Source organism: Gracilinanus agilis, chromosome 4 (assembly GCF_016433145.1).
Source record: "Gracilinanus agilis isolate LMUSP501 chromosome 4, AgileGrace, whole genome shotgun sequence".
NCBI lineage: Eukaryota > Metazoa > Chordata > Mammalia > Didelphimorphia > Didelphidae > Gracilinanus > Gracilinanus agilis.
This window is the reverse complement of record NC_058133.1, coordinates 249,442,840-249,469,191: the sequence shown is the minus strand read 5'-3', so window position 1 is coordinate 249,469,191 and position 26,352 is coordinate 249,442,840. Positions and strand designations below refer to the sequence as shown.

The 26,352-nt window shown below is 39.4% G+C and overlaps 1 protein-coding gene across 1 annotated transcript in view; it reads right to left on the bottom strand.

Moving 5' to 3' along the window:
• Positions 1 to 501: 501 nt before the first annotated feature.
• Positions 502 to 26,352, bottom strand: part of CTC1 (CST telomere replication complex component 1) — a 57,512-nt gene continuing 31,661 nt past the window's right edge. The window contains 16 exon segments of the mRNA XM_044673689.1: positions 502 to 1,141; positions 1,286 to 1,412; positions 1,524 to 1,689; positions 2,085 to 2,149; positions 2,729 to 2,873; positions 6,217 to 6,294; positions 6,573 to 6,777; positions 6,854 to 6,921; positions 7,067 to 7,260; positions 7,747 to 7,836; positions 7,922 to 8,249; positions 8,344 to 8,458; positions 16,061 to 16,187; positions 16,313 to 16,513; positions 16,612 to 16,789; positions 17,043 to 17,266. Coding sequence (XP_044529624.1) covers positions 1,017 to 1,141; positions 1,286 to 1,412; positions 1,524 to 1,689; positions 2,085 to 2,149; positions 2,729 to 2,873; positions 6,217 to 6,294; positions 6,573 to 6,777; positions 6,854 to 6,921; positions 7,067 to 7,260; positions 7,747 to 7,836; positions 7,922 to 8,249; positions 8,344 to 8,458; positions 16,061 to 16,187; positions 16,313 to 16,513; positions 16,612 to 16,789; positions 17,043 to 17,266 — 2,436 coding nt within the window. The 3' untranslated portion in view covers positions 502 to 1,016.

Genomic DNA, 26,352 nt, shown 5'->3' with positions numbered 1-26,352 from the left:
CCTGCTTTATGTACTTTGTAAGCTCCTGCAGAGGTGAGCAGGCAGGAAGTTTCATTTTTATCTTTTTATCCCCAGCACAGCAACCTGAATATAGATGCTTAACGAATACTGATACCAATATGATGACTCAGCTCTGGGATAACAGCCTCTGCATTCTCTTTCCTGGACAGGATATTTTGCTGGGTGTTCTGCTACCATAACAACTGCTAGTATTAAACTTCTTTGTGAACAAGCCTTTGCTCCCTAGTAGACTAAGCTCCCTAAGGACAGGAGCTGTCTTGTCTCACCCTCCTATTCATAAAACCAAGGCACTGTGAGTCTTGAGGTTATTTAAAATGTTGGCTGAACTAAACTGATGGATAAAAGGCGTAATGTACAGAACCTGCTTGCTAGAGGTCTGGATGCCTCTTTCCCTGCCTGGTCTGACTCCCAAGCCTTGCTTCCCTACCACCCCACCTTCCTCTTACCCCCAGTATATATTGAGAAACATCAAAACAAGTCTCAAATGAGGGAGCTTTATTAAGCTTTATTGAGGACAAAGTGTTATGGTGCTTGCATAGTCACTGCAAAAACAGGTCAGTGCTACTCTCCACACCTCAGGCACAGAGCAGAGGAATAAGGCACCAGAATGAGGCAAGAATGATAAATTAAGGCAGAAGTAGGATTTCTCTCCTTCAACAAATCCAGGCAAACTAGAAACTGGCTCTAGGGTCCTTAGGCTTCAGGGTGGTGGGTGAAATAAATGAGGTAGACTGAGGAGAGTCAGGAATCCAAATGCCTATATTCATTTTAGTAAAGGAAGAGAGGAGTCCACTCAACCCTGGTAGGAGAAAATAGCATTCAGTAGAGCTGGATGTAGCTTCCCTGGGAGCTTCAGCTCTTTAGGAGAATAATAAATATTTGTTGATTGATTAGAAAACCAGCTACAATGGGGTTGCTATCTGTATTATTGGAGTCCTATCACTGAATGCATTCAGAACCTTGATGTACTGCTGTTAAGAAGGGTCCCAGGTATCTCAGGAACTTAAGATGTCAGGGGGTTCAGGGTCCCTGAGAGAAAGGCAGGAGAGATTGAGTCTGGGAACCACACGAGTCAAGACAGGAATCTCACCGAACTGGAACCGATGTAGCCGAGGGGGTTCTAAGAAAAGAAGGTGGGGGACTCAATTCTCATTCTTCAATTCCCCTTTCAACTCTCAGATCCTGGATCATCCCCATCAATCCCCAATGGAGGACTTCCATCCCTTTTTCTTAGAGACCTTAGTGTCTGAACCATTGCCCTCACCTAATGGCATGACTCTGGTGGGTTTCCTCTTAAGTTCAAAAGTAAGAAGAACAGGTCGGAGGACAGAGGGGCTGGAACAGAGTGTCCGGAGGAAGAACATCAGGGGATCATCTGTTTTGCTGGTAACCTGGAGAAGGACACAGCCTAATCATTCAGGCCTAGTCATTCACTGCCACAACAGCCCACCCTCCCTTTTTAAATTTTCTCACGGTGCCCCAAATTCACCAACAAGTCTGACCTCAGACTGGGCCCCAGCTCTGGTAGTGTGCAGGGCAACTCTCCCAGGTATCCTGACCAGCTCCATTATTGAGTCCCACTCAGTAGGACAAAGGCCTAGGGCTATTGCCACCTGCTGGTTGGTGCAGGTCACTACAGCTTCTGCAGTCCCATCTTCTACCAGAAGCCTGTGGGAGCAATAGTTTCCTGTTAGAGAAGTATTTAAGAGATGTCTTGGTTCAACCCCTTTTACAGGGAAGGAAACTGAAGCCAAATGAGATGAAGAGGTTTGCCAAAAGTTCCACTGCTACCAAACAGAAAAGCCACGACTAGAAACTAACTTTTCGCAGTGAGAGAAAGAGATGTGGGTGGCAGCAGTGGTATAGGACATGTTGCATGTATGTATGTATGTATGTGTGTGTATATATATATATATGTTTATGTATATACTATTATAATATTATAATAGTATAATGTGAGATTATTACTAAATAAAAAGGGTTATTGTATCTACCTGTCAAAGGGCTACCTGTGTAGCCCAAGTCTCTACTTCTCATGTTCTAACACCCAACCCTCCTCTTACCTGATGTTAGCCTGGCTCACCGAAGCCTGGGTGGGACATGGGGGACCCTGTCGACTACACTGTCCCTAAGAGGAAGAAAATGGCTCAAAAATTCTTATCTCACCATTGTTTTCCCCTAATCCTACAACCCTCCACCCATATGGCTTAATACCTTAAATAACCCTCTTTTCCTTTCCTTTTACTGTTCTTCCACTTCCAAGAAAACAGGGAAGTACTGAGATCTTGCTACAAGAACATAGTTGTCACTAATTTTGCAATCCATAGTCATAATTCTCACCCAGCCCTGTGTTAAATTCTTTACCTAAGATCTCAGGTAACAAACAGAACAGTTTGTTTCTTGGACAGGAGCACCCAAGAACAAGGAAATCCACCCACGCTACTAGACTACTTTGTCCTTAAGAAGAGGCCTCTCACTAGGCTCCCTCCATCTCGCTCCTGTCAAAGGGTCAGTTTAAGATGACCAGCTCCCTGTTTTTATGTGCTGCTTTACAGAAAGCCATAGAATGAAAAGCTAGTGGTTTCCTTAGAGCTATGGATAAGAACTGCTGCCCCTCTACTCCCACCACAGAACCACCCTACCTCTCTATGGTGACACAGTTATCAATCTAGTTCTGAATTTCTATGATTTTATTAACTGGTTTTACCTGAGCACAGATACTGGTACAATGTGCACAGATCCAGAATAGCTGGACACTGAGGACAGATACCACATGACAGGAAGCGCTGGCTGGGGAAGGCCCTAGGGAATCCCCCTGTAGTTCTGCCAGGTAGATGTGGGGCAAGCTGGAGCTATGAAAGATATAAGAAGAAACATGGTAAAGTCAGAGAGGCCAGAAAGAACAGGATGGGAATAGAGGAAGCAAGGAGGTTGTGTCATTTGGAATGGTTGTAATCCCTGGAAAGAACTCCCAGGACTCTCTCTGCTACAACTTCCCCTGAACAAACTTCCACTTCCTTTATGGGAGGAGTCAGAAAGAATAAAAGTTTGGCACCTTTTTTCTTCTCGACCTTGGAAGAGCTCTCTATGCTGGAAGCTCCACTCTCTACCCTGAGACCCTGATCTATTGGCACCTTTTCCCCTTTCTTCCTACCTCCTAGTTTTCCCTAGACCTTTCCCTTTCTAATTAAAATAAAACCTAGCTATTCTAAACCCTAAAGTTGCTCTCTGATAATTTATCAGGGGCTCTGGTCAATTCCCTCTGGGGGCTGGGGACTGCTACCTTCCTTTCCCTTCCTCTCTCCTTTCTCCCATTCCTCCAATCCTCCAATCCTCCTACCTTCCTCCCTTCACCCCTACACAAGGTAAAATAAGGTAGGGAACAGGCTGATGGGGAAATGGGAATAGGACTGAGACCAGGTCAAGGGAAAGAACAAGGGGAATATAGGTCAATTATTGGAATCCAGTGGAGAGCAGAGCATGGGGAAAGGGCCAGTCCTTATATAATTACTCTCCTAGAATTGTCTTTCCACTTACTCCTTTAAGAACTGGGTCTCAGATAGTTTTCAACTAATCCCTTATCTTCCTAAAATTTCACTTACAGTTTCAGTGAGAGATGGTTGGCTTGAAAGGAGAAGCAGGAGGAAGTTTGATCTAAAGAAAGAATTTTCATGACGATTTATATGGTTTTGGAATTGTAAAAAAGGCCAGAGACTGAATTTGGGGAGAAGTAATTTGGAAAAATTCACAGAGAATAATATGGAGGACTCAATTAAAAGCAGGGGAAATTGGATAAATTCAGGAAACTGAGGATTGGGTATGTGTGTCAAGGTGCTAATGAGATAAAAAAGCATAAGATGAGGGGAATTTTTCAGGAGAGTTGGTCACAAGACCAAATTAGCAAGAATGAGAAACCATGATTTTTTCTCAAAAAAATTGAGAAACCATGAAAGTATGGCTGGGAAAGGGAATGTGGTGTTTATATTTCTCCTTATAACCAAGTATTTCTTATTTATGCTCAAAAGTCAGGTTGATATACCTTCTAGAAGAAAAGATTAAGGGACTATTTCTTTTCCAAGACTATCAGGGATTCAGAATGAAGTACTCGGTCTTTCAAAAAACAAAAGGTGACCCTGGGCAAGTCACTTGACCCCCACTGCCCACCCTTACCAATCTTCCACCTATGAGACAATATACCGAAGTACAAGGGTTTAAAAAAAAATGTAAAAAACAAACAAAAAAAACAAACAAACAAACAAACAAACAAAAAAAAAGGGCTTCAATATGAAAATAAAGCTAAAATAGATTAGAAGTACAACAAATTTCTCTGATAAAGGTCTAATTTCTCAAATATATATAAAGAACTAAGTCAAATTTAAAAGAAACCAAACCATTTCTCCAATTAACAAATGATCAAGGGATATGAATAAGCAGTCTTCAGAAGAAGAAATCAAAGCTATCAATAATCATATGAAAAAATATTCTAAATCCCTCCTGATTAGAGAAATGCAAATCAAAACAACTCTGAGTTACCACCTTACAGCTAAGCAAATTAGCCAATTATGACAGGAAAGGAAAAAAATAAATGTTGGTGGGGATGTGGCAAAATTGGGACATTAATACATTGCTTGTAGGGTTGTAAATTGATCCAGCCATTCTGGAAGGCAACTTAGAATTATGCTCAAAGGGTTTTAAAAGAATGCATGCCTTTTGATCCAGTAACACCACTACTGGGTCTGTAGCCCCCAAAATGGGGATGAACCTGTTTATACAAAAATATTCATAGCCATGCTTTTGTGGTGGCAAAAAATTGGAAATTATGGGGATGTCCCACAATTGGGGAATGGCTGAACAAATTGTGATATATGATGATGATAGAATACTATTGTGCTATAAGGAATGATGAATGATGGATTTCTATAGGAACTGGAAAGAAATAAGCAGAACCAGGAGAGAACATTGTACAAAGTACCAAAAACATTAGGGTGATCAAATGTAAAGAACTCATGGAGTAGAAATGCAGAAGAAAACATGATTTATCATTAATTATAAAAATGAACAATATGGAAATATATATTGAGTGATAATCATGTAAAAACCCAGTGGAATTGCTTGTCAACTCTGGGAGTGGGTCGGGAAGAGGAAAGAGAGACAACATGAATCATGTCTGTAAAGGCAGAGATGAATCCTGACATGTGACAGGAGAGCAAATGTGGAAGAATGTGATGAAGAGAAGAAAAGGAACAGGAACAAATACCTGGGACAAATAGGAGAATCTTCCTGAAAAAGGGGGAACTAGACCCTTAGATGGGGTAGCTGCTTGTCCTCCAGAGACATGACAACATAGATTCTACAGAAGGAGTCAAGACAACATGGCAACCAGAAAGATTAAGGTAGTCTTAGGCAGCACTGAGGCAAAAGGTCCAGGACTTCTGTGCTTCATCTGGGTCAGACAAATTGACAGTCTGGAAAAGGCCCAGAGGCAAACAGGATGATGAAGGATTTCAAAATCACGTCCTAAGAGGACTAGCTAAAGATAATGAGGTTCTACATTTAAAAGACAAACGGCCATTACCGAGAAGAGGGAGAGGGTCTGCTTGGCTCAAGGATTTCTGGTTTTCCTGGAGCAATGGAGACAAGTTACAAAGAGGCCTCTTTAGGCTTCATGTAAAGAAAATTGAAACTGCTCTGGGATGCAGTAGAGGTTGGATGACCACACCATCAGGCAGAGGCTGGGCTAGATGTACCTAGGGGTCTCCTCCAACTGTACAATTCTGTAATTACTAACATCTAACCATGTTACCTGACAAAAGTTTAAGGTAGGACACTGCCCAAGGATATATCCATTTTTGACCTAGAAGCTTTTTCAAATAAAATGACTCTAATGTTAGAGTGATAAACTTTGTTTCATAATGCTTCCCATCTGCATGAGTCCTTGGAGTTTATGAGACTGTTTCCTCTCTATCTTTCTTGGAGTAGATCCAGAATTATGATCATTCCCATTTTACAGAAAATCAGAAGTACAAGTTTTTTTTTGCTGATTTGCTATTAAATTACTTATAGTCCCATTTTCTTTCCACTACCTCATTCAGCCTTGGTAGGAAAATCCTAAGGCCTCAACTAAGGATGAATAGGGTTCAGCCTAGAGTAGAAGGGCAGAGGAGTCCTAAGGAAAAGAGGGACCAGGGCACTGACCTGATTGGAACCTCAGTTGGGAAGCTAAGGATTCGAAGGTAGCTGGATGGCAAGAAACGACAATAAACATTTTGGAACCTGCAGGAGGAGAGAAAGAGAAGGGGAACAGGAGAGTGAGGGATCTGGAGGAGAATGGCCATGGAACTTCCCACTAACCAGGAGAAGTTGGGTTGCATCCAAAAGGAAGGTAGTCTAAAACTAAAGCAATATAATATTCGGATAGAGGGGAGAGAATGGGGAATGACATGGGCAGTCTTCTGAACTATACCACAATTAGTAGATTAGGGGTTGAAATAAGGTGTTCCATACCTAAACTGGGAAAAGAGAAAGGAGGCTGGATCATACAAAATCCTCACCTGGAGACTTTTTTTTCTAAGTGCTGGAAGTAGACTCGAGCCCCTGGAAGCAGCCCTAGTGGCAAGGGTGAGTGTGGAGCCTCTATATAGACATCTATGGGAATGGGAGAGGCTAAACCAGCAGCATCCAAGGCCACAGTCAGCTTCACCCCGTATCTAGAGGTCTGGGAATTTCCTAGAGAAGAGAGGAATTGGGGTCAACAAGCTGCCAAAACTTCATGCCTTCCCTAGGCTCCAAATCCCCACCAACAGCTGATTTTTCTCACCTTGCTGGGTTGTGCCTGAAAGTGGCATACATCGTGTTCTGGACAAAATTTCAGCAGAGAAGGAGACGAATGAGCCTGAGGAGCTAAGGGGATCAGAAATCTGGCTTTAGAAGGGGACTAAGGCAGAAGAAAGGGTAGGAGAAGAACCTAGGCTTATCCAGCATGTTGACCATGAGGAAGGAAGAAGAAATTAGGCTAAACTAAGGGGGATAGGGATATAGTGCTTACCTGCCATTGAGAATCTCTGTCAGAGAGGATTCAGAGAGTCCCTGGCTTATCCCCAGCATACCTGGAATGCCCTGGGAGTTCCCAGGCTCCAGGATCCAGTCATCCTGGACAATGAGGCAAGAGGTAAAGCCAGTTGATTCCAGGATCCTCTGGGAAAGAGGGGATGAATCCCCCTCCTTTAACAGACTTGGGAACTGCTGGGAAATTAAGAAAAGTTCAGGAAAGGAACTGGGATGAGAGTCCTTGGAATATTATCAAAACCCTTACCATGATCAAATTTGTTTTTTTGTCCCCTACCCATAGAGAGGAATAAGAGGAGGTCATATGGATAGTTCCTCTATCCTCCTAGGTCTAGTCCCAAACCCTTTTACAGCAGAACCTTTTTTGCACTATGTCTGATTTACTATATAACTGAAGTTAGTTATTTAGAATTACAAAATCACAGACAGCAAGAGCTGGAAATAAGCTTAGAGAACATCCAGTTCAGCCCCCTTATTCTATTAATGAAGAACATGCCCCCAAAGCAATAAAGTCAGTAAGAGGTCAGTAATAAGATCTAGAGCTGGACCTCAGGTTTCTTGACTTTCAAAACAGTATATTTTTTGCCATATCATGGCTGTCCTCTTTCCTCCCATCTTCATAAAAGCAATTATGTGGATATGATAGAATGAGGGACTCACAGGAGAGTCAGGGATGATGAGCCTATACTGCTGCCCTGGGTGCAAGAACTCAAACCATCGGACAGATTGGCCAAAGAAGAGTAGAAAAACCTAAGGAAAAAAAGAGCAAGAAGTCTGAGTTGTTAAGGGTGGGGGAGGGAGGGGAGTTTAAAGATGTTTAGGAATATAATCTTACCTTCTGATCTTGGCTCTCATCTCCAAGGGGCTCTGGCAGACCCCAGTCATTTCCTTCCTTTCTCTGGACCCCTTTTAGCCAGGTGCCTGATGCATGGAAGCTAAGAGTGGGCTTGGGAGGCAAAGGATCAGCTCCCAGAGAGGACTGATAGTTCCGCTTCATCAGACATTCCTTATGAGACAGCAGCAGTAGCCGGCTCTGTCCTTTAGGGGGCCCCTCTAGTCGGGGAAATTTTGCTTGAGGAGGGTCCCTGGGGGAAGGATGATGACTGGACGGACTGTGGATGGGCAGGATCAGAGCATCGGCAAGGGAGAAGAGGACATAGATGCTAGAGGGCAAAAAGGAATGACAAAATGTTTCTTAGATCCCTGCATCTCTTGTCCCCTTCAGGGAACCAGGAGCTGAACAGGGGAGGTACTGACTTGGTACGACGCTCCTGGATGAATCCTGGCATCCCCAGTTCCTTCCAGGAAGGAAAGGTGCTCTTCACTTCTCTCTCTACCACCAGTCGGAACCTTTCCAGTCGTACCAGGGAGCCTGCAGGAGTATGTAAAGAAGGGTGGATATATTTAACAGATAAACCAATAGCATAATGAACTACCCTAACAGCCCTTATGAACAAAGAGCTTTATAGGCATCATTTTATTCAATTCCAACAATTAGATAGTAGAGCTATCAATGGATATTCACAAATGTGGACATTCCTTTCAATATTGGCTCCAAGGCAGAAGAGTGGTAAGAGTAGGCAATGGGGGTCAAGTGACTTGCCCAGGATCACACAGCTGGGAAGTGTCTGAGGTCAGATTTGAACCTAGGACCTCCGTCTCTAGGCCTGGCTCTCAATCCACTGAGCTACCCAGTTGCCCCCTAAAATGACCTTCTTGATGTTCTACATGACTTTCCATCTCCTGTCTCTGCCTTTGCATTCATCATTGCCCATGCCAAGAATGTTCTGCCTCATCACCATCTTATTTCCTTCAGTTCAGGCACAAACTTCTCTATAAAGCCTTTCCTGATCCTCCACAACTGCCAGTGCCCTTCCTCTCTAAGCTACCCTGTATTCATCCTCTAAACATATTTCCTTTGAATGCAAGGTCTTTGAAGGCAGGCACTTTGTATCACTGCCTGCCCACAGTGTTTTATTTATTGATAATTTTTATGCCATTTCCCCTATAAAATGTGTTTCTGTTTACTTTTGGGTGATCCACAACTTTAATTCTTTAAAGAACGTGTTTTTTTAATGATTTGAAGCCATACTGAGAGAACAATAGTGTTAAAAAAAGATGGCTCTATGAGAGTAGACGCCCACTGACTGGGGAGTGGCTAAACAGGCTGTAGTATATATATTAGTACTGGGGTACATTATTATAAGAAACAATAAGTATCATGAATACAGAAAAGCATGGTAGGACTTCTATGACCTGATGCAGTGATGTAAACAGAACCAAGAAAACAATATATCCAATGATTAAAATTTAAGTTGAAAGACCACCACTCAAACATTTGAAAGCTAACATTACGAAATTATAATAACCAAGTTTCACCTCAAAGAAGAGAGAAAAATAATTCTCTCTTTTTTGTAAAGGTAAAGAACTAAAGGTGATCACTATAGATGTCACTTTTTTCAAGATGAATTTTTAAGTCAAGGATTAAAAGCACTACAAAGATATAATATAAATTCACATAATTTAACAGCATTTCTCTATATTAGCAATAAAATCCAGCAGGTAAAGAGAGTTTATCTGCTAAGACAAACCTAAGGCCTATATAAACACAATTACCAAACACTTTTTACACAAATACAGATCTAAACAACTGGAAGAATACTCATTGCTTATGGGTAGCTGAGTCAATATAATAAAAATGACAATTCTACCTAATTTACTTATTCAGTACCATATCAATCAAAGTACCAAAGAATAATTGTATAAAGCTTGAAAAATAATAAAATTCATCTAGAGGAACAAAAGATCAAGAATAACAAAGTAATTGGTAGGGAGGGGGTGAAAGAAGGTAACCTAGCTGTACCAGATTTCAAATTATATTACAAAACAGTAATCATCAAAACAATCTGGTACTGGCTAAGAAATAGACTTGTGGATCAGTGGAATAGATGCACAATACCTAGTGGTATATGACCATAGTAATCTAGTGTTTGATAAACCCAAAGATCCAAGCTTTTGGAGTAAGAACTCACCATTTTAACAAAAAACTGCCAGGAAAACTGGAAAACAGTATGGCAGAAGCTAGACAATGACCAACATCTCACACTAGTTTCATCCTTAAATGCTTCTGAGGTAAGTTCTTAATGCGCAATATTGTATTCAAGACCTTGATTTGAGTCAGGAAAACATAGGTAAATTCAAGTACTGCTAGACATTTACTAGCTCTGTGATCATAGACAAGTTACTTCCTCATCTCTGAAAGAGGATTTCACTAAATGGCCTCCAAGGTCCCCGATAGTTCTAAATCTGTTTATTGCTGGGCTGTTAACTCACTGTTTTCTTTAAGGTTTCTTGCTATTTTATGAGATAATACTATTCACAAACTTTATTTGAAACTGATATTGCCTTTGGCTAGCTCTCCATATGGCAAAGAGAGCAAGTATTTGCATCTGTCAAAATTTCAAGGCTTTTTTGATTTCCTTGTGGCAACTGATTTATATCAGTTAAAACTTCTTTAGGAAATGGCAATACTTTGTAAAGGAAAACAACTTTGAGACTTAAAGTTCTGATCAAGGAAATGAGAAATCATGTCACCAGAAGAGCAACGATAAAGCATGTTACTTGACAAAAATGTACAGAAAGATTATATATTTATTATCTATTTATATCCACACAAACTTTTTGGTATCCATAGCTTATTTTAAATAGGTCATGTTGGAATTCTTAATTACCATTTTCATTTTTAACATTTTTCCTAATCTAGTATTGATTTTAATCTTTGTTCTAACAAGCTGATGGTCTGGAAATGACTTCTACATTGACAATAAGGTATTTAAATCCATTAACGCATTTTAGGGGGTAATATTATTAGGGACTTGCAATATCCACTGCCTACTGACACTTTAAGAAAGTATTCCATTATATATATATATGTAAGCCTTTGGCTTTCTTTGCTTCTATAACTAATTTTCTCATTATAAACTCTACTCAAAAAAAATGCATTTCTCTGTTGTGTGTAGCAAAACACAAAAAAAAGATGCTTCAGGATGAAACTGGGAATTTCCATTTCATATTGCTTATTTTTTAAAATGTTAAAAATTCTGCATTACTTTCAAAACTGTCCTTTGCTCCCTTTTGTTCTCTTTTGAGTACTAAAGAAAATTACAATGATCTTTTTTGAGTATCACTATGGCTAATACTCTTCCTAATATCCTCTAACTAAAAGCCTCAAAGGGAGAAAAAACTCTCATAATAAACAAAATAAATCCAGAGTAAGTAGTTGTGTATGTGTGTGGATATAAATAGATAATAAATATATAATCTTTCTATACATTTTTGTCAAGTAACATGCTTTGCTTTATCATTGCTCTTCTGGTGACATGATTTCTTTTGATCAGACTTTTAAGTCTGTCAAAGTTGTTTTTCTTTACAATGATGTTGTTCTTGTATAATTAATCTCTTGGTTTTGCTTACTTCATTATTAATTTATACTACCCAAGAGTGACTGAAATTCTCTTTCATCATTTTATATATCAAAATTTATCCAGTCATTCACCAAATAAATGTTTAAGAGAAAATCTTAGGAATCTCAATGGAGTCTAGTTCCTTGCTTTTCTCTCCTTCCCTAATTTCAGGATCAGGAAGTCAGTTTTGCTTATAACTGTTCCTTTTCAGTATTATCTTAACTACACCCTTCTTATGTATTATCCCCAAATTGTTTCCCTGTTGAGTTTGATGTATTTCTATCTCAAGATAGTGTGGTATAATTGAATGTAGATATGACTCTTTTTTCCATTTAATAGGTTCATCTTATCCCTACTCTTTCTGATTCTTCTTCCATGTTTGTAAACTCTTCTCACATCCCATCTGTGGGGTGTTTTACTAACCAAGTTCTACCAACCCTCTTCCTTCTTAAAAACTAGTGTTTTGTCTCCTTTTACTTTCCCTTATCTTTTCTCCTATTAAAAAATCCTCAGGCAAAAACCAATCCACCCCATGGCATGTTTTTCTCCTTCCATATCCTTTGAAGACATATAAGGTCTTGAAGAGTCATACTTCTTATTCAGCTCTACATTATCCTATATAGTACTTGTGTGTTTTGTCTTTCTAAGGCTTCTCTGGACTTTCTGGTACTTGAATGTCAAAGTTTCTAGAAAGTTTTAGTCTTTTCATCAGAAAAGCTTTAAGGTTCTCAATTACACTAAAGGTTCTTTTTCATCTATAGTTTTTCAGGGTAAGTGTATAACTTTTGGGTTTTCGAATATTTTATTTCAAGGTCTCTTCTCATTTACAAAAAAAGCTGCCAGGTCTTGTGTGATCTTGACTGAAGATCCTTAGTACTCAAAATTTTTTCTAGATGCTTGCAGTACTTTGAAATTGATGTATACTTTGAAATTGATGTGGGAGTTTTGTATTTGACTGTCATTCATGAGACTTTCCCTTTTGGGGTTCTTTTCTGGAGAATTCTTTCTATCTTCACCTAATTGTCTCGTTGTGGTAAGAGTAATTTCCTTTTTTGATTCTTTGAAATATAGTGTCCAGGAATTTTAAAAAATCAGTTTTTAGGAAGTCCAACAATTCCCTCTTCTTGTCTTTGTTACCAGCTCAGTTGTTTTATTTTTTAAATATTGGATCTCATATTTTCTATTTTTTCCTTCAATATTTTAAGTTATCCTAATAGTTCTAGCTATCTCGTGGAGTCACTGACTTTTGTTTGGTCTGTTCTAGTTTTCAGAGTTCATTTCTAGGTTTACCAATTTCTTTTCTAAGCTAATTATTCTCTTGCCAATTCTCTCCTCCAGAGCTTTTTAAAAAATTTTTTAATTTCTTATTTTACTTCTTCAAGGTATTCATGTAGTCCTTGTGGAAAATATTTTCCCTTAGGTTTCTAACTGACCTCTACATACAACTTTGGATGAAAAGCAGTTATTTAATGTAGTTTCTTAATCACCATTAGGTCTGATGCAAATCAGGGTTTTTCTCAAATAGAAGGTTTGAGCGGGAGGGCCTACCTAAGCAGCCATTTTGGCTAGAAGTGCTCTTTAATTTTGAACTCAGTTTTCTAAGACTTTTTTCCTTTTTCACTATATCCACTTTTGAATTAAAGTACCTAACAATTAAAGCAAACGCCAATATGAATTGAAAAACCTTATCCAGTTATTTGTAAAATTTCTCTATCATTTCAACAAAAAGCACATAATCTTCATAATAGTCTTACTGAAATGCTCATCATTATGGGGCAATACTAGACACAACTAAATATCTTGTTGCCTTTCAACACTTAATATAATCCAAATTTAGTGGCTTCTCCTAGGAAGACTGGTAAGCCAAGCTTCCACTTAACTGCTCCTTTACATTTGGGTTCCATTTTTAGCATAAATGTCAAGAGTGATGTGACTTGGTTATTCTAGTAATGTATTTATCTACTAGCTGAGGGACAAAGATTACACATTTAGAGTTCAGGAGTAATGGAATCTTAGCCTAGGCTACAACTATATCTTTTTCTTCTTTGAGATTCCTATAAATATTACCAAAAAATGTTCTTGGCATAGAGAATCATATCAGAGAGTATGGGAATCTATCCCAGAATGGGTAGTCCTCTCTCCAAGCTAAAAATGGTTTGGATTTAGACTGTTAAATTATTGGAGGGAAAGGGAGGTTCCTGGCAAATTTGAGCCTAAAATACAGGGTACATTATTAGTAGTAAAATTTTTTCTCTGGCAAATGACAGCGGTAATGGATTCAAACTGCAGAATGAAGACATTTATTTTCAAACAGTCATGTAGCAATTTGTTTTGCTTAATTATGTATATTTTCTACAAAGATTTTTTTTTCAGTTGGAGAAAAGAGAAGGGAGAAGGAAAGAGGAGCTAGAGAAAGATAAGGTTAAAGAAAAAGAAAAGAAACCATAATGGATCATTGATTGACATAAAAAGCCAGAAGGAATCACAGACAAGCAGAATAGCTTTGAAGGTAATTTATTATATACTAAAAACAAAATGTGAGTTATACATCAGTGGTGTTAAATTCAAATAGAAACAAGGGCCACTAAATCATACAACAAGGATCCATCTATCTGGGTCACATGTTGACTTAGAAAACCATACATTAACATCATCTGTGTTCCACTGTATTTTTGTTAAATATTTCTGAAGTACACTTTAATTTGTTTTGGGTTACACTTAGGAGTGTCAGCTGCAATGTGGCCTGCAAGCTGTGGGTTTGACACCTCTCCTGTACATAACAGAGATTCAGCTTCATATACAACCTCTCTCTGTTCTTTTATCCACATATACATATATATGGTGTGTTTATATACACACACATATTTACACACATATATAGCATATATGTGTACACTCATATGGATAACATATATGTAATAGTTATCGTCACATTAATTAAAATTGCATTTTTATGTTTATTATATTAACTCAGCTATAATAGCATTATTATGTATAATAATTACATAACTAATATATTAGTATTAACATATTATATAATCAATAATATAATAATTATATGTAATGGAGGCATTTCAGTTGATGTCTATTAAGTTTAAATTTTTTTAAATAAGAAAAAATTCAATGTTTATAGACAATTTAAGCATTGTGTAATTCTTAGCAGTCTCTATCCTCTTTTATACCACCCTGCTACCATCACTGCAGAAGCAAAAATAGGACCTACAAAGGCCATTTTATGTACTTTGCTTCAAGAGCAGACATGGCCAAATAATTCATTACCAACTGGCCCCCATACTTTTTTTTTAAACCCTTACTTTCTTAGTAACAACTCTAAGACAGAAGGACAAGGGCTAAGCAAATAGGTTTAAGTGACTTGCCCAGGGTCACATAGCTAGGAAGTATCTGAGGACACATTTGAATCCAGGACCTTCAGGCCTGGCTTTCTATCCACTGTGCCACCTAGCTGCCCCTAGACATGATATGTTTGAAGAGTCGCTCTCTATGTAGATCAGCTGGCCCTCATAAAGCAAATAATTTGTTACTGGATCCATATTGGAAGCCTTCACAGTCAAAGCTTACACTCTATTTGCAGTTTTTTGAGAACCCAGGGCCAAGGTTACCTCTATGCTATTTTGAGGTAAAGGACTTTTATGAGGTAGATAACACTGATGTTATTGTCCCATTTCATAGGAAATGGGGCACAAAGAGATGAGGTGACCTTCCCAAAGACATGCAGCTAGCTATGGTAGGGCACACTGTGGTCTTATGACTTCCTTCTCCCCAGTCTTAAGCTCTTTCCAACACCACTATTTCATCCATTATCTCTGGGCTTCTTTTCATTCCAAATAGCAGAGGCTATTCAAATCAGAAAGACCCCAGACCCTGTAAGCCCCTTTAAGCAATAATTATAAGAGCGACTAACATTTATATAGCATTTACCATGTGCCAGACACTGTGCTAACCAATTCACAGATATTCTCTCAAAGTAGGTGCTGTTATTATCCCCACTTTATAGATAAGGAAAACTGAGGCAAAAAGAATTGTCCAGGGTCATACAGCTAGTATCTGAGACAGGATATGAACTCAAAGGGTAATAATATCCAAATAGAGATTCCACCAACATGCCAAATCTATCCTTGTTTTCCCAGGCCTTGTATCTATTACTCTCCCTCTATAGAGTTCTCTTCCCTAGTCTAATATGCTTAGATTCTAACTTCTTACATTTCTTAATACTAATCACCAAATAAAAAAAAATACTCAAGGACCAAACCCCAAGAAGTCCTTTAGAAAAAGATAATGGCTTCCCCTTTTTTTTGGTTACAGAGTAATATACAAATTTGGAGTTGTAGTTGTAGTGTAGGCCAGGATCAACAGTTCCTTTTCATCACCTAATAAATTAGATCTCTCAAGTCTCTGTACCCTCCCAGTTCCTTCTAGTAAATCCCAGTTGCTATGTCCCCTTTAACTCACTATAGCACATCAACTTGCATATTCCATCTTAGCTCCTGTACCTATGAGCCGGGGATCAATAAATGCCTGAGATTGCTCAGGCAAAGGCAGACAGGGTAGGGAACCACTTTGGTCTCGAAGCTGCAGCCATCCCCGATGAGATGAAGCCACCAGGACCCCCAGGAGTACCTAGAGGAAAAAAAAAAGCAGTTGACCAATTGATCTCCCCTCAAAAGGAAAGAAGAAAGAGGAGGCAAATGTTTAGGAAATGAGTACAGTGGATAAGACCTACAAGAAGAAACAATCTCACTCACCGGAGGTGGTTTGAAAAAGGAGGGTGACAAGGAAACCCAGGACCAGGCCAGACGGGCATTCAGCACATAACTGGGTAGGTGGTTGACTTCAGCCAAAGGTAACAGAGTCATGGGGTCAAACGTTGCCCAGGCCCTACATTGCCCATCCTCCTTGAGAGCAGCCAAAGCTGGGAAGGAGCATGGAGGCTGTAGCAGAGAGTACTACATTGGAAAGAACAGAGACAAGATTTCTGGAATCTTATCACCTGGACCTTGGATCTCAGCATTTCTACCCACTTATCCTTTATATACTCTCATACCTCCTGGAGGGGACAGTGATGTGGATCTTCTACGATTTCTTGATATACATTCCGGATGGATCTCCCAGGTGGAGCTAGAACATCCAATGTGGGAGCCAGGAGCAACTCCCCGAGTCCAGCTGTACCAGAAGCTGAACTTTTTAGTAATTGGTGATGCTTCAGCAAATGAGGACATAGCCTTGGCCAGACAAGGAAGACTGACTCACTGACCTTGTAGTCACAGATATTCACCCCTCTAGTGTCTGATTTTCCCTGATTTTCCCAGACTTCCTCTTCCTCTTCTTCCCTGAGATAGAACTACCATCCCAAAACCCAGGTCTCCCAGTCCCAAGCAAAAGTTGTCCTTGTCTTGTCCCAAGGAGGTAGGGGGAAAAGGGGGTGTGAGGGGTGACTTTTTTTACTTCTCTGACCCTTCCCCTCTTTATTCTTACTTGCTAGTTATCTCCTCCAGAGCTTTGGCTGTCCACAGGTAGAGAGGAAGTCCCATGTGACGCTCTAATAACAGCCGCAGATGCAAGACAACCCCACAGAATGAGTGAGGAGACTGCTTTAGGGATTCTTGCTGAGAAAAGCCCCGAAGCAAGACAGCTCCTCGGAGGCAAGGGGCCAGCATGGGAGCGCCACCCACTGACTGGAAGAAGTGAACATCTTGGAGCTGGTAGAAAGAGATGAAGAAAGCAGCTACAGAGCCCTTAATTTTCCAAATTCAAAGCAAAAAAGTAAAGTCTCTCCTATATGGGCATATATCACATAAGGCTACTCAATTGTTATTTTTAAATAATGATTAATATCTTACCATCAAACCCCACTGTAAAGTCATTAAACAGTGGGACTTCAAGATTCAAATCTTGTGTCTAGGTATCATTAGGCAAATCACCTGGGCCTCAGTTTCCTTGAATGTAAACTAAGGATACTGGACTAGATAACCTCTAAGGTCCCTTCCATTTCTAGACCTACAATTCTATGAAATCCCACTGCAAGTTGTTTGGCCCAAACAAATTTTAGCATATGTAATGGAATACTATTACTACTAAGAAATGACAACTATGAATAGGAAGGAAACTTGAAAAGACTTATATGAACAGATGCCAAATGAAGTAAGAACTAGAAAAACAGTATATCCAAAGACTACCAAAAAATGTAAAGAACAACAAAAATTCAAGACTGAATCCTGTATAAGTCTAAGAACATAGCTTGGCTGTGAAGAGACAGTTTAAATTAGGCCTCAAACAGTTACTAGCTTTGTAACTCTGGGAAAATCACTTAACCCTGCTTGCCTCAGTTTCTTCATCTATAAAATAAGCTAGAGAAGGAAATGTCAAAGCATTCCAGTTATCTTTGCAAAACAAAACAAAACAAAACACACACAAAAAAACCCAATGGAGTCACAAAAAGTCAGATAAAAATCAAGCAAGTTTTCTTTACTTTTGCCTCTACCTCATATCTATTAATCCTTAGTTCTAGTGGAGCCTGGAGCCAAGTGTTTGTAAGTAACCATGCAGGCCTCTCAGCCTGAGGTCAACCTCTCTTGTTCTAGTCAGCCCATTCTACAGCCCCTAGTAAACAGCAGTTCTCCTCAGAAGTAGTCCAGAGCTCCTCTACCCCAATTGAATTCAGCATTTATTAAGTTCCTATTATGCATAAGGCACTAAAACCTTGCCAGAGAATTCAAAGATAAAAACTGAAAGCAGTCTTTGCCTTCAAGGAAATTATACTCTAGAGAGGGAAATACCCTTTGTAAACTGATAAGTAAATACAAAATAATTTGAAGAAGGAAAGAACTCTTTAACAACTGGTAATGTAAGGAAAGGTTTTTCCAAAGTAGGAGGTACTTTAGCTGAGCTGTGAGGGATTTGAGGGAAGGGTGAGGAAGGAATTCATTCCCAATCAGGGAGAAAGGAGATAGAGGAGATAGAAATGCTAAGTTCTGGCAACAGCTGGTAGACCAGTTGGTTGGTCTGTAATAGTCTATGAAGAACGGTAATATAATAAGAATACATTAATATAATAACATGTTTTAAAAGATAGATAGTAGGCAGATTGTGAAGGGCTTAAAAGAATTTCTTTTTCATATACTATATTAATTCTTATATCAGGATCTGGAATAGAAAGGCCCCAATCTCTGTATATTAGAAAGAATTACTTAAACCCAAGACTTGGACCTCTCAGACATCATCCAGTCTACATATTTTTGCATTTTCTTTGTCCTTAGGAATGTATTCCTTTAAATGTGCATTGGATATGGGGGGAGGGGGGATTGAAGGGGGAGATGAAGGGGAAAGTAAAAACATAAATCATGTAACCATGGAAAATTTTTCTAAAAAAATAAAATATTTAAATCTTAAAAAAAAAAAAAAAAAAGGAATGTATTCCTTTGACAAAGCCTAGCTACCAGGAATGTTTTATGATTCTTTTCCTGTGTTCGCAAACCTCATAATATGGAGATGAAGAGGGGGTAGATATTTAGATGGATCACTTCCTAATTAACTGTTTACCAATTAGAAATGTCTTGGGATGTTCAATGGAGGAGTTGAATAATGTGCTCCCAAAAGTATATGTAAGTACTTATCCAGTCCATTGACATCTTTGGTCATCAAGAGCCACCTATGTCAGTTTGATTATGATGCCAACCTAATCAATAAACTAATATTCTTACCCAAAATCAAGTCTCTCAAAATATTTTTAATCATAACAAGAAACAAAAAGGCAGTAAAAAATGTTTTTGAATATAGGAATAACATGGCCAGATGTATGCTTTCAAAAAATTAATTTAGCAACTGTACTGTAGAGGACAGTTTGAGAGAGAATGAGAGAGTAGTAAGAAGACTAATTAAGCAGCTACTAAAAAAGAAAAAAAAAGTCTATGTGAGAGGTGAGAAGGCCCTGAACTAGAATAGTGATCACGTTGGTGGAAAGAAAAGACAAGCATAAAGTGGTGTGGAAAGAATATTAAGAAGACTTGGCAACTGTAAGAGGAGAAACTAGTTACATAAAACTGATTGGCTATAGGAGATGCAGGGTTAGGCAAGGGAGAGGAGATGGAAAGTTCAAGGAATAGACTCTGGACCAACAAATTTGGGTGACTAAAAGGATGGTATTACCAACAATAACAAAGGAAGGAACTTTGAGGGCTGTGTGTTTAATCAGGAGGTAGGAGAAATAATGAGCTCTGTTTTAGATAGGCTGAATTTAAGGAGGAGGAACAGTAGTGTAAGAGGGAAATTAAAGGTATTTTATAGATATATATTTAAAGTGTGGCTGCCAGGAATCAACAATTCAGATTGATTCCATAATTAAAATAGACCCAAGTCAGGATCGGGTTTAAGGTAGTTTATTTACAATTAGGAAGGTAAAGGGTAGGGAAATAGAGAGGGGGAGAGGCTAGTACAGGCCTGGAGAGGCCTGGATGGAGAGAAAGGGTTAAAAGGCTAATTAAACTAGGCTACAAGCCACAAGACCTTAGAAATCAGAGAGGCTATAAGCCTACTTAAGGCAGAGTTTGGAAACGCCAAGGTAGGCCAAGGAAGTCAGCCTAACTTACCCATGTGACAATTCAGAGTAGAAGCAGTCTGAGGTCTCAGCCGAGTACCTCCAGCACCAAGTTCAAAGCTGGAACTCTCTCACCCAGGAAGTAACCACATACTTGAAGAGATAATGTCTCTCGTCACTTCTTGTGGGTCCACCTCTAATCCAAGTGGACAAATGGCAGCCTCTACACTGATTTGGACTGCCCAAAGGGCAGTCCCTTGTTCTTGATTTGTTACTTATTGTCACGTGTGATTAACTCATTCCCTCCCCTTCGTGGTTGCCATAATTGTTAAGATTAAAAATGATAAAGACTAATATAATAAGAGAAATTAGTAGTTTAATTAAAGCCATGGTCATGTTGGTAAAATATATATGACCGCGCCTGACTATCTTTTAAATTTACCGCCGGAGCCCATCCTGTCCTGTAAAAATGAAATTTGGGAGATGCCATCTTTAAGTATATATATGTATTTTCTATGGACACGTGGAAATTATCAAACTACATTTCCCGTGGTCCAACGGGTTTCTGGTTCCGGTTCTTTGGGCGTGGGGACGCCTATGTCTCCACGTAGAGAACAGTTTAAATCTCCTGGGTTAGGAGGGAGTGGCTCTCTGGGCCAGCAGACTCAGGAAGAGACGGGAGGTAATAATGGCTTTAATTAAATTACTAATTTATATTATTATATCAGCCTTTATTATTTTTCACCTTTATAATTTTGGCAACCTTACGAAGTTTGGAAATCGAATTCTCAATTTTCTAGATAGCCTTTCAGAAACCATAGCCATGCCTGCTTTTTGGCCGTCTTGCTCAGCTTTTTTGAGCACTTTTTTAAAAAAGGAAAGTGGCTTTCCTTACCATGCTTTTGCTAAAAGCAACAGCACATTTTTGCCTCAGGTGGGACTCAGCCAGCCAGTCCAGCCCAAACCACCTTGGGAGGTCAGGCCAGCCAATTTTGGCTTTTGGTTCTAAACTAAAATGCCGGAGCCCTGCCAGTGTGTCTCTGCCACTGATCTCCTGACTCCTGACTTGATCTCCATTCCTGCCGTGCCACAAGCCTGCAAGTGTCCCAGACCACTTCTCGGATACTGCCACTGGTGCTGCTAATCCTGCTAGTTCCAGAACCCCGAGCCCCAACATCAATGACCCCCAGCTGCTGCCTTTGCCGAGATCTCGATCTCCTGAGACTGCTTCAGCTTTGCCGCTAAAGATTTTGGTAGTATATTCCCCTTTCTCCCTATTTCTAGCCTTCCACGTGTTTCTCTAAAGACCTAATTTAGGCAACCTCCACCCACACAAGCTCTACACGTGGTATTTTCTACAAAACTGACTTTAAGTTTTTCTCTAGCCCTGAGCCCATGACCCGACACCACGTGGACCTAGCATTTACCCTTAATCAGCCGCATGGCCTATTCACCCCCATACCTGCTCAGAACTTTGAACTGAGAGCAAAGACTGATTATAAAAAAAAAAACTCCTTAAACTCAGCAGAACTCAATCAAAAGAACCTTAAATTGAACAAGGGGTGAACTTTTAAACCTCGGAACTGAATGAGTTTTATTTCTGTTTTAAAAAGACTGTATCTTACTGTATTTTGCTAATTAGTTTTGTAAATTAATCTTGCTTATTTCGTTGATTTTCCTGTTGCACTGAATCATTTTAAGTTAATGTAGTTTGTGGCTGCTAGATTAATTCTGTTTATGATTTTATTGTAACTCCCAAATAATGAGAAAAATCTATTAGAACTGGTAAGAGGTTTTGACCAGCTTGTTACTCTAATACTCACATTATATTTCCTACACATTTTTGATGCTGTAACTTGCCTTGTGTTTACTGGATTTATAGAGCACATGTCTTTTAAAAATTTATTCTGTCTTGGTAATTGTAAAGAAACTTGTAAGTTTCCATGCTTTGAGAGTTACCTTGTAATTTTATAAGAGGTCTTACTTTAAATCCTTAAGAATTGTTGTCTTAAAGGATAAAGCTTTTATATATTTTATTATAAGAGAAATTATTGCCTTAAATGGGTAGAAGCAATTCCTACCCAGGATTTTTTTTAAAACAGGAAGCCAAGGAGCTCCTGTATATTCTTATCTGAGGATCATTATACCAGAAGGTTTCTTTTTTTAAATATCAGATTTTGCTATGGAAGCAATAACAGAATTTGTTGAGAAACTCTTAGCCAAGATTTAAAAGTTGTAACAAGTATATGATTTTTTGAACATCATTGTTTATTTTAAATTGTGCTATTGGAAATAATGGTACTCTATTTGAATGTGCATTGTGAATCTGCTATTTGTAAGATCCATTTACACTCACAGAATGAAAATCTCATTTTTGGGTAACATAACCCTTCTAGTTCTAAGCTATATATATATATATATTTTTGATTTTTAAAACATTTTTCTCATGAGAGCAATTGATTTTTCCTTTTCTCATCTTGTACTGGAAGTACATATATAATCATTATTTATCCTTTTTCTGATTCTATAGCAAATATCTGAGCCTATAGGACTGTGATTAAATGCCTTTCTGTCTGATTCTACGAAAAGGGAACATGAGAGCTGTTAATAGTGCTAAAGAAAGCACATGGTCAGAGACTTGATTGACTAAGATCTGCATAATTGCAGCAGTTCTATGCCAATACTTTAGGACTTGGAAATTGAGGTTTGAGTCCTGGAGTCCCAGTCTTTTCTAAAACTTTAGAGGACGTGGGTCCCCTCGACTTAGATTCCTAGAAAGCACCTAAGATTGGTTATTTATTTGGCTCAGTTCCCTGAAAAGCTGATGATAAGCCAGATCAGAGAGAGACATTTTCCTTAAGTCCTGGCCCTGAATGGGTAATTGCAATCTGCTGAATTCACTTTAATTAGACCTTCATTCAAAGGTCTAAGCTTATTTTCCCTACATTTTTTGCACATTTTACATTTCATTCACAAGTTAATTTTTTCTTCTTTTTTCTTGAATTTTATTCTTTTTATTTTGCCAATTGATTTCATACATCCCCCGGGACTCAGCCACTCATCCTTAGCTGACCTCAGGTACCCTTTTTTTTTTTTTTTTTTTTTAAACCCTTGTACTTCGGTGTATTGTCTCATAGGTGGAAGATTGGTTAGGGTGGGCAATGGGGGTCAAGTGACTTGCCCAGGGTCACACAGCTGGGAAGTGGCTAAGGCCGGCTTTGAACCTAGGACCTCCTGTCTCTAGGCCTGGCTCTAACTCCACTGAGCTACCCAGCTGCCCCTTTGAGGTACCTTTTTTAAAAAAAAAGGTGTGTTTAAGATTTACCTCAGGGGGATATCTGTTAAGTTGTTTTTTTTTTAATTTGATGTCAAAATATATGTATATTTAACTCTTTTAGGAGTAATTTCAGGGGGAATTGTATAAATCTTAGAAGAAAATGTATGTTTTGTAATCTATAATGTAAAGTTTAAATTCTTTTGAGAATAATTTCAGGATAAGGATCTTGCCATCTCCCCAGAATCCAGACGATGAACCTGTTTGGTGAAGACACCATGAAGATGTCTGAAAAGCCTTCACTGTACCATGAATACCAAATTTTGAATTTTGGGGTGCAGTTGATTGAACTATGGGGAGTTGAAATTGAGTTGTATATATTGTTCTAATTGTACACTGTTATACCAATAGGGGACTGCCCCCAAATTGGTTTTTTGTCAATGCGGCTAATTTTACCCATTCGTTCATCTATTTCTTTTATCCCCCAAATTCCTAAATTTTAGAAGTTGTCTATTTTTACAGGTCCAGCGAAGAAAAAGGGCTAACCTTTTTTTTGCCGGCCCTCAGGGGGAATTGTAAAAATGAAATTTGGGAGATACCATCTTTAAGTATATATATGTATTTTCTATGGACATGTGGAAATTATCAAACTACATTTCCCGTGGTCCAACAGGTTTCTGGTTCCGGTTCTTTGGGCGTGGGGACACCTATGTCTCCACGTAGAGAACAGTTTAAATCTCCTGGGTTAGGAGGGAGTGGCCCTCTTGGCCAGCAGACTCAAGAAGAGAGGTAACAATAATGGCTGGGGCGGCAGTTTTGAATTCTTACAAGCGCGTGGTCTAATGACTTTATCAGCATGGCTTTAATTAAAATACTAATTTCTATATTTATCTCAGTCATAATTATTTTTTATCTTTATAGTCCCTCTTGTACGCCAGCCAGCCACCTAGCAAAACCAAGAGGCCTTCTCTAGGCCCTCCTCCGAATTTAAACTGTCCTATGCATGGGGGACGTTTGACGTCCCCCCACCCAAAACTGGAAACCGGAAAACCCATTGGATTCATGGGAAATGTAGTCTCATAGTCCCCACATGTCCATAGGGAGTCTGCTAGACACTTCCAAATAGCACTTCCCTGAATTCAAAACAAACAGTAGGGAAATGGAGCTAATGTAAAACAAGATATCAATAAAAATTAAAAATAAACTATGCAGGCTTCCGGGTTAAGATGGCGGCAGAGTAAGAAGCAGCTCTAAACCTCTCCTGACCGAAACACACAAAACTCCTCAAGGGGACATAAAAACAAGTCCAGACGAACGGAGGAACCCCACAACAGGGCACAGCGTGGAAGGTACGTGGAATCGAGACATTTCCAAGCTAAAAAGGGCTCTCACTCACTCAATCGCGAGCTGAGCAACCGCCCCACCCCCACCCCCTCCACACTCACCTATAGCTCTGAACCCAGCTAAAAAGAAATAGAGCAAGTTTGGGGCACCCATCGAGTCATCAGCAGCTCCGGGACCTGTTCCTGAGAGCAGCAAGACTTAGGACCCCATTAAGTCAAGAACGCACGCGAAATCTGAGCGCGCGCCGGAGCGGACGCTGGGAGCGGAGCGCCGGCTGAGCAGAGGCGTGGGTGCCGGCTGAGCAGAGGCTTGGGTGCCGGCTGAGCAGAGGCGTGGGGGGAGGCAAACACAACCAGGAACTAAAGCCTAAGTGGGGAACCAGTGCAGACGGGTATACGACTGTGGAAGTAGCTCCCTGAGACTTGTAAAGAAACCTCCTGCAGAGGTTCAAGCAAGGGAATCCACCAGGGGGCTTGACCTTGGAAAAAACTAGAACTCAGTCCTCAGGAGCCAATAGACCTCAGACAGACACTGAGAGCAAGGATAAACCTGAGAAGCTGCTGGGCTAATGATGGCTAACCAGTTACAGGAAATTCAGAAGAGAAAGAATAATAACAAAAAAAAGAAGTCTTTAACACTCGACAGCTTCTACACAGAGAAAATCCAGACAACCGAGCAAACAGAGGAGGAGAACAAACAACCATCCAGACCCTCCCCAAATAAGGAAAACTCCTCACAACCTATGGAAGAGTTCAAATCTGAGATTTTGAGGAAAATGGAAGAGATCTGGCAAGAAAATAACAGCTTAAAAGGTAGAATCTTGCAACTGGAAAGCGAGGCTCAGAAACCAAATGAACTGATAAGCAAATTGAACACAAGAAATGACCAGATTGAAAAGGAATACCAGAAGATTATGGCCGAAAACAAGAAGATTATGGCCGAAAACCAAAAGATTATGGCCGATTACCAGAAGATTATGGCCGAAAATCAATCTCTAAAGGCTAGAATTGAGCAAGTAGAAACTAATGATCTCTCAAGACAACAAGAACAAATAAAACAAAGCCAAAAGACTGAAAAAATAGAAGGAAACATGAAATATCTCAATGAGAGAGTGACAGACCAAGAAAACCGGTCTAGAAGAGACAATTTGAGAATAATTGGTCTTCCAGAAAAACCAGAAATTAATAAAAACCTGGACTCTATACTAACAGAAATAATTCAGCAAAATTGCCCTGAAGTCCTACAACAAGAGGGCAATATAGACATTGAAAGGATTCATAGAACACCTGCGGCATTCGATCAAGAAAGGAAAACACCAAGAAACATCATTGCAAAATTCAAGAGTTTCCAAGCAAAAGAAAAAATCTTACAAGAAGCCAGAAAGAAACAATTCAAATATCAAGGAGCAACAATCAGGATCACACAGGATCTGGCAGCCTCAACACTAAAAGACCGCAAGGCATGGAATACAATATTCAGAAAGGCAAGAGAGCTGGGCCTGCAACCACGGATCAACTACCCATCAAAATTGACTATATATTTCCAAGGGAAAGTATGGGCATTCAACAAAATTGAAGAATTCCAGGTATTTGCACAGAAAAGACCGGGGCTAAATGGAAAGTTTGATATCCAAC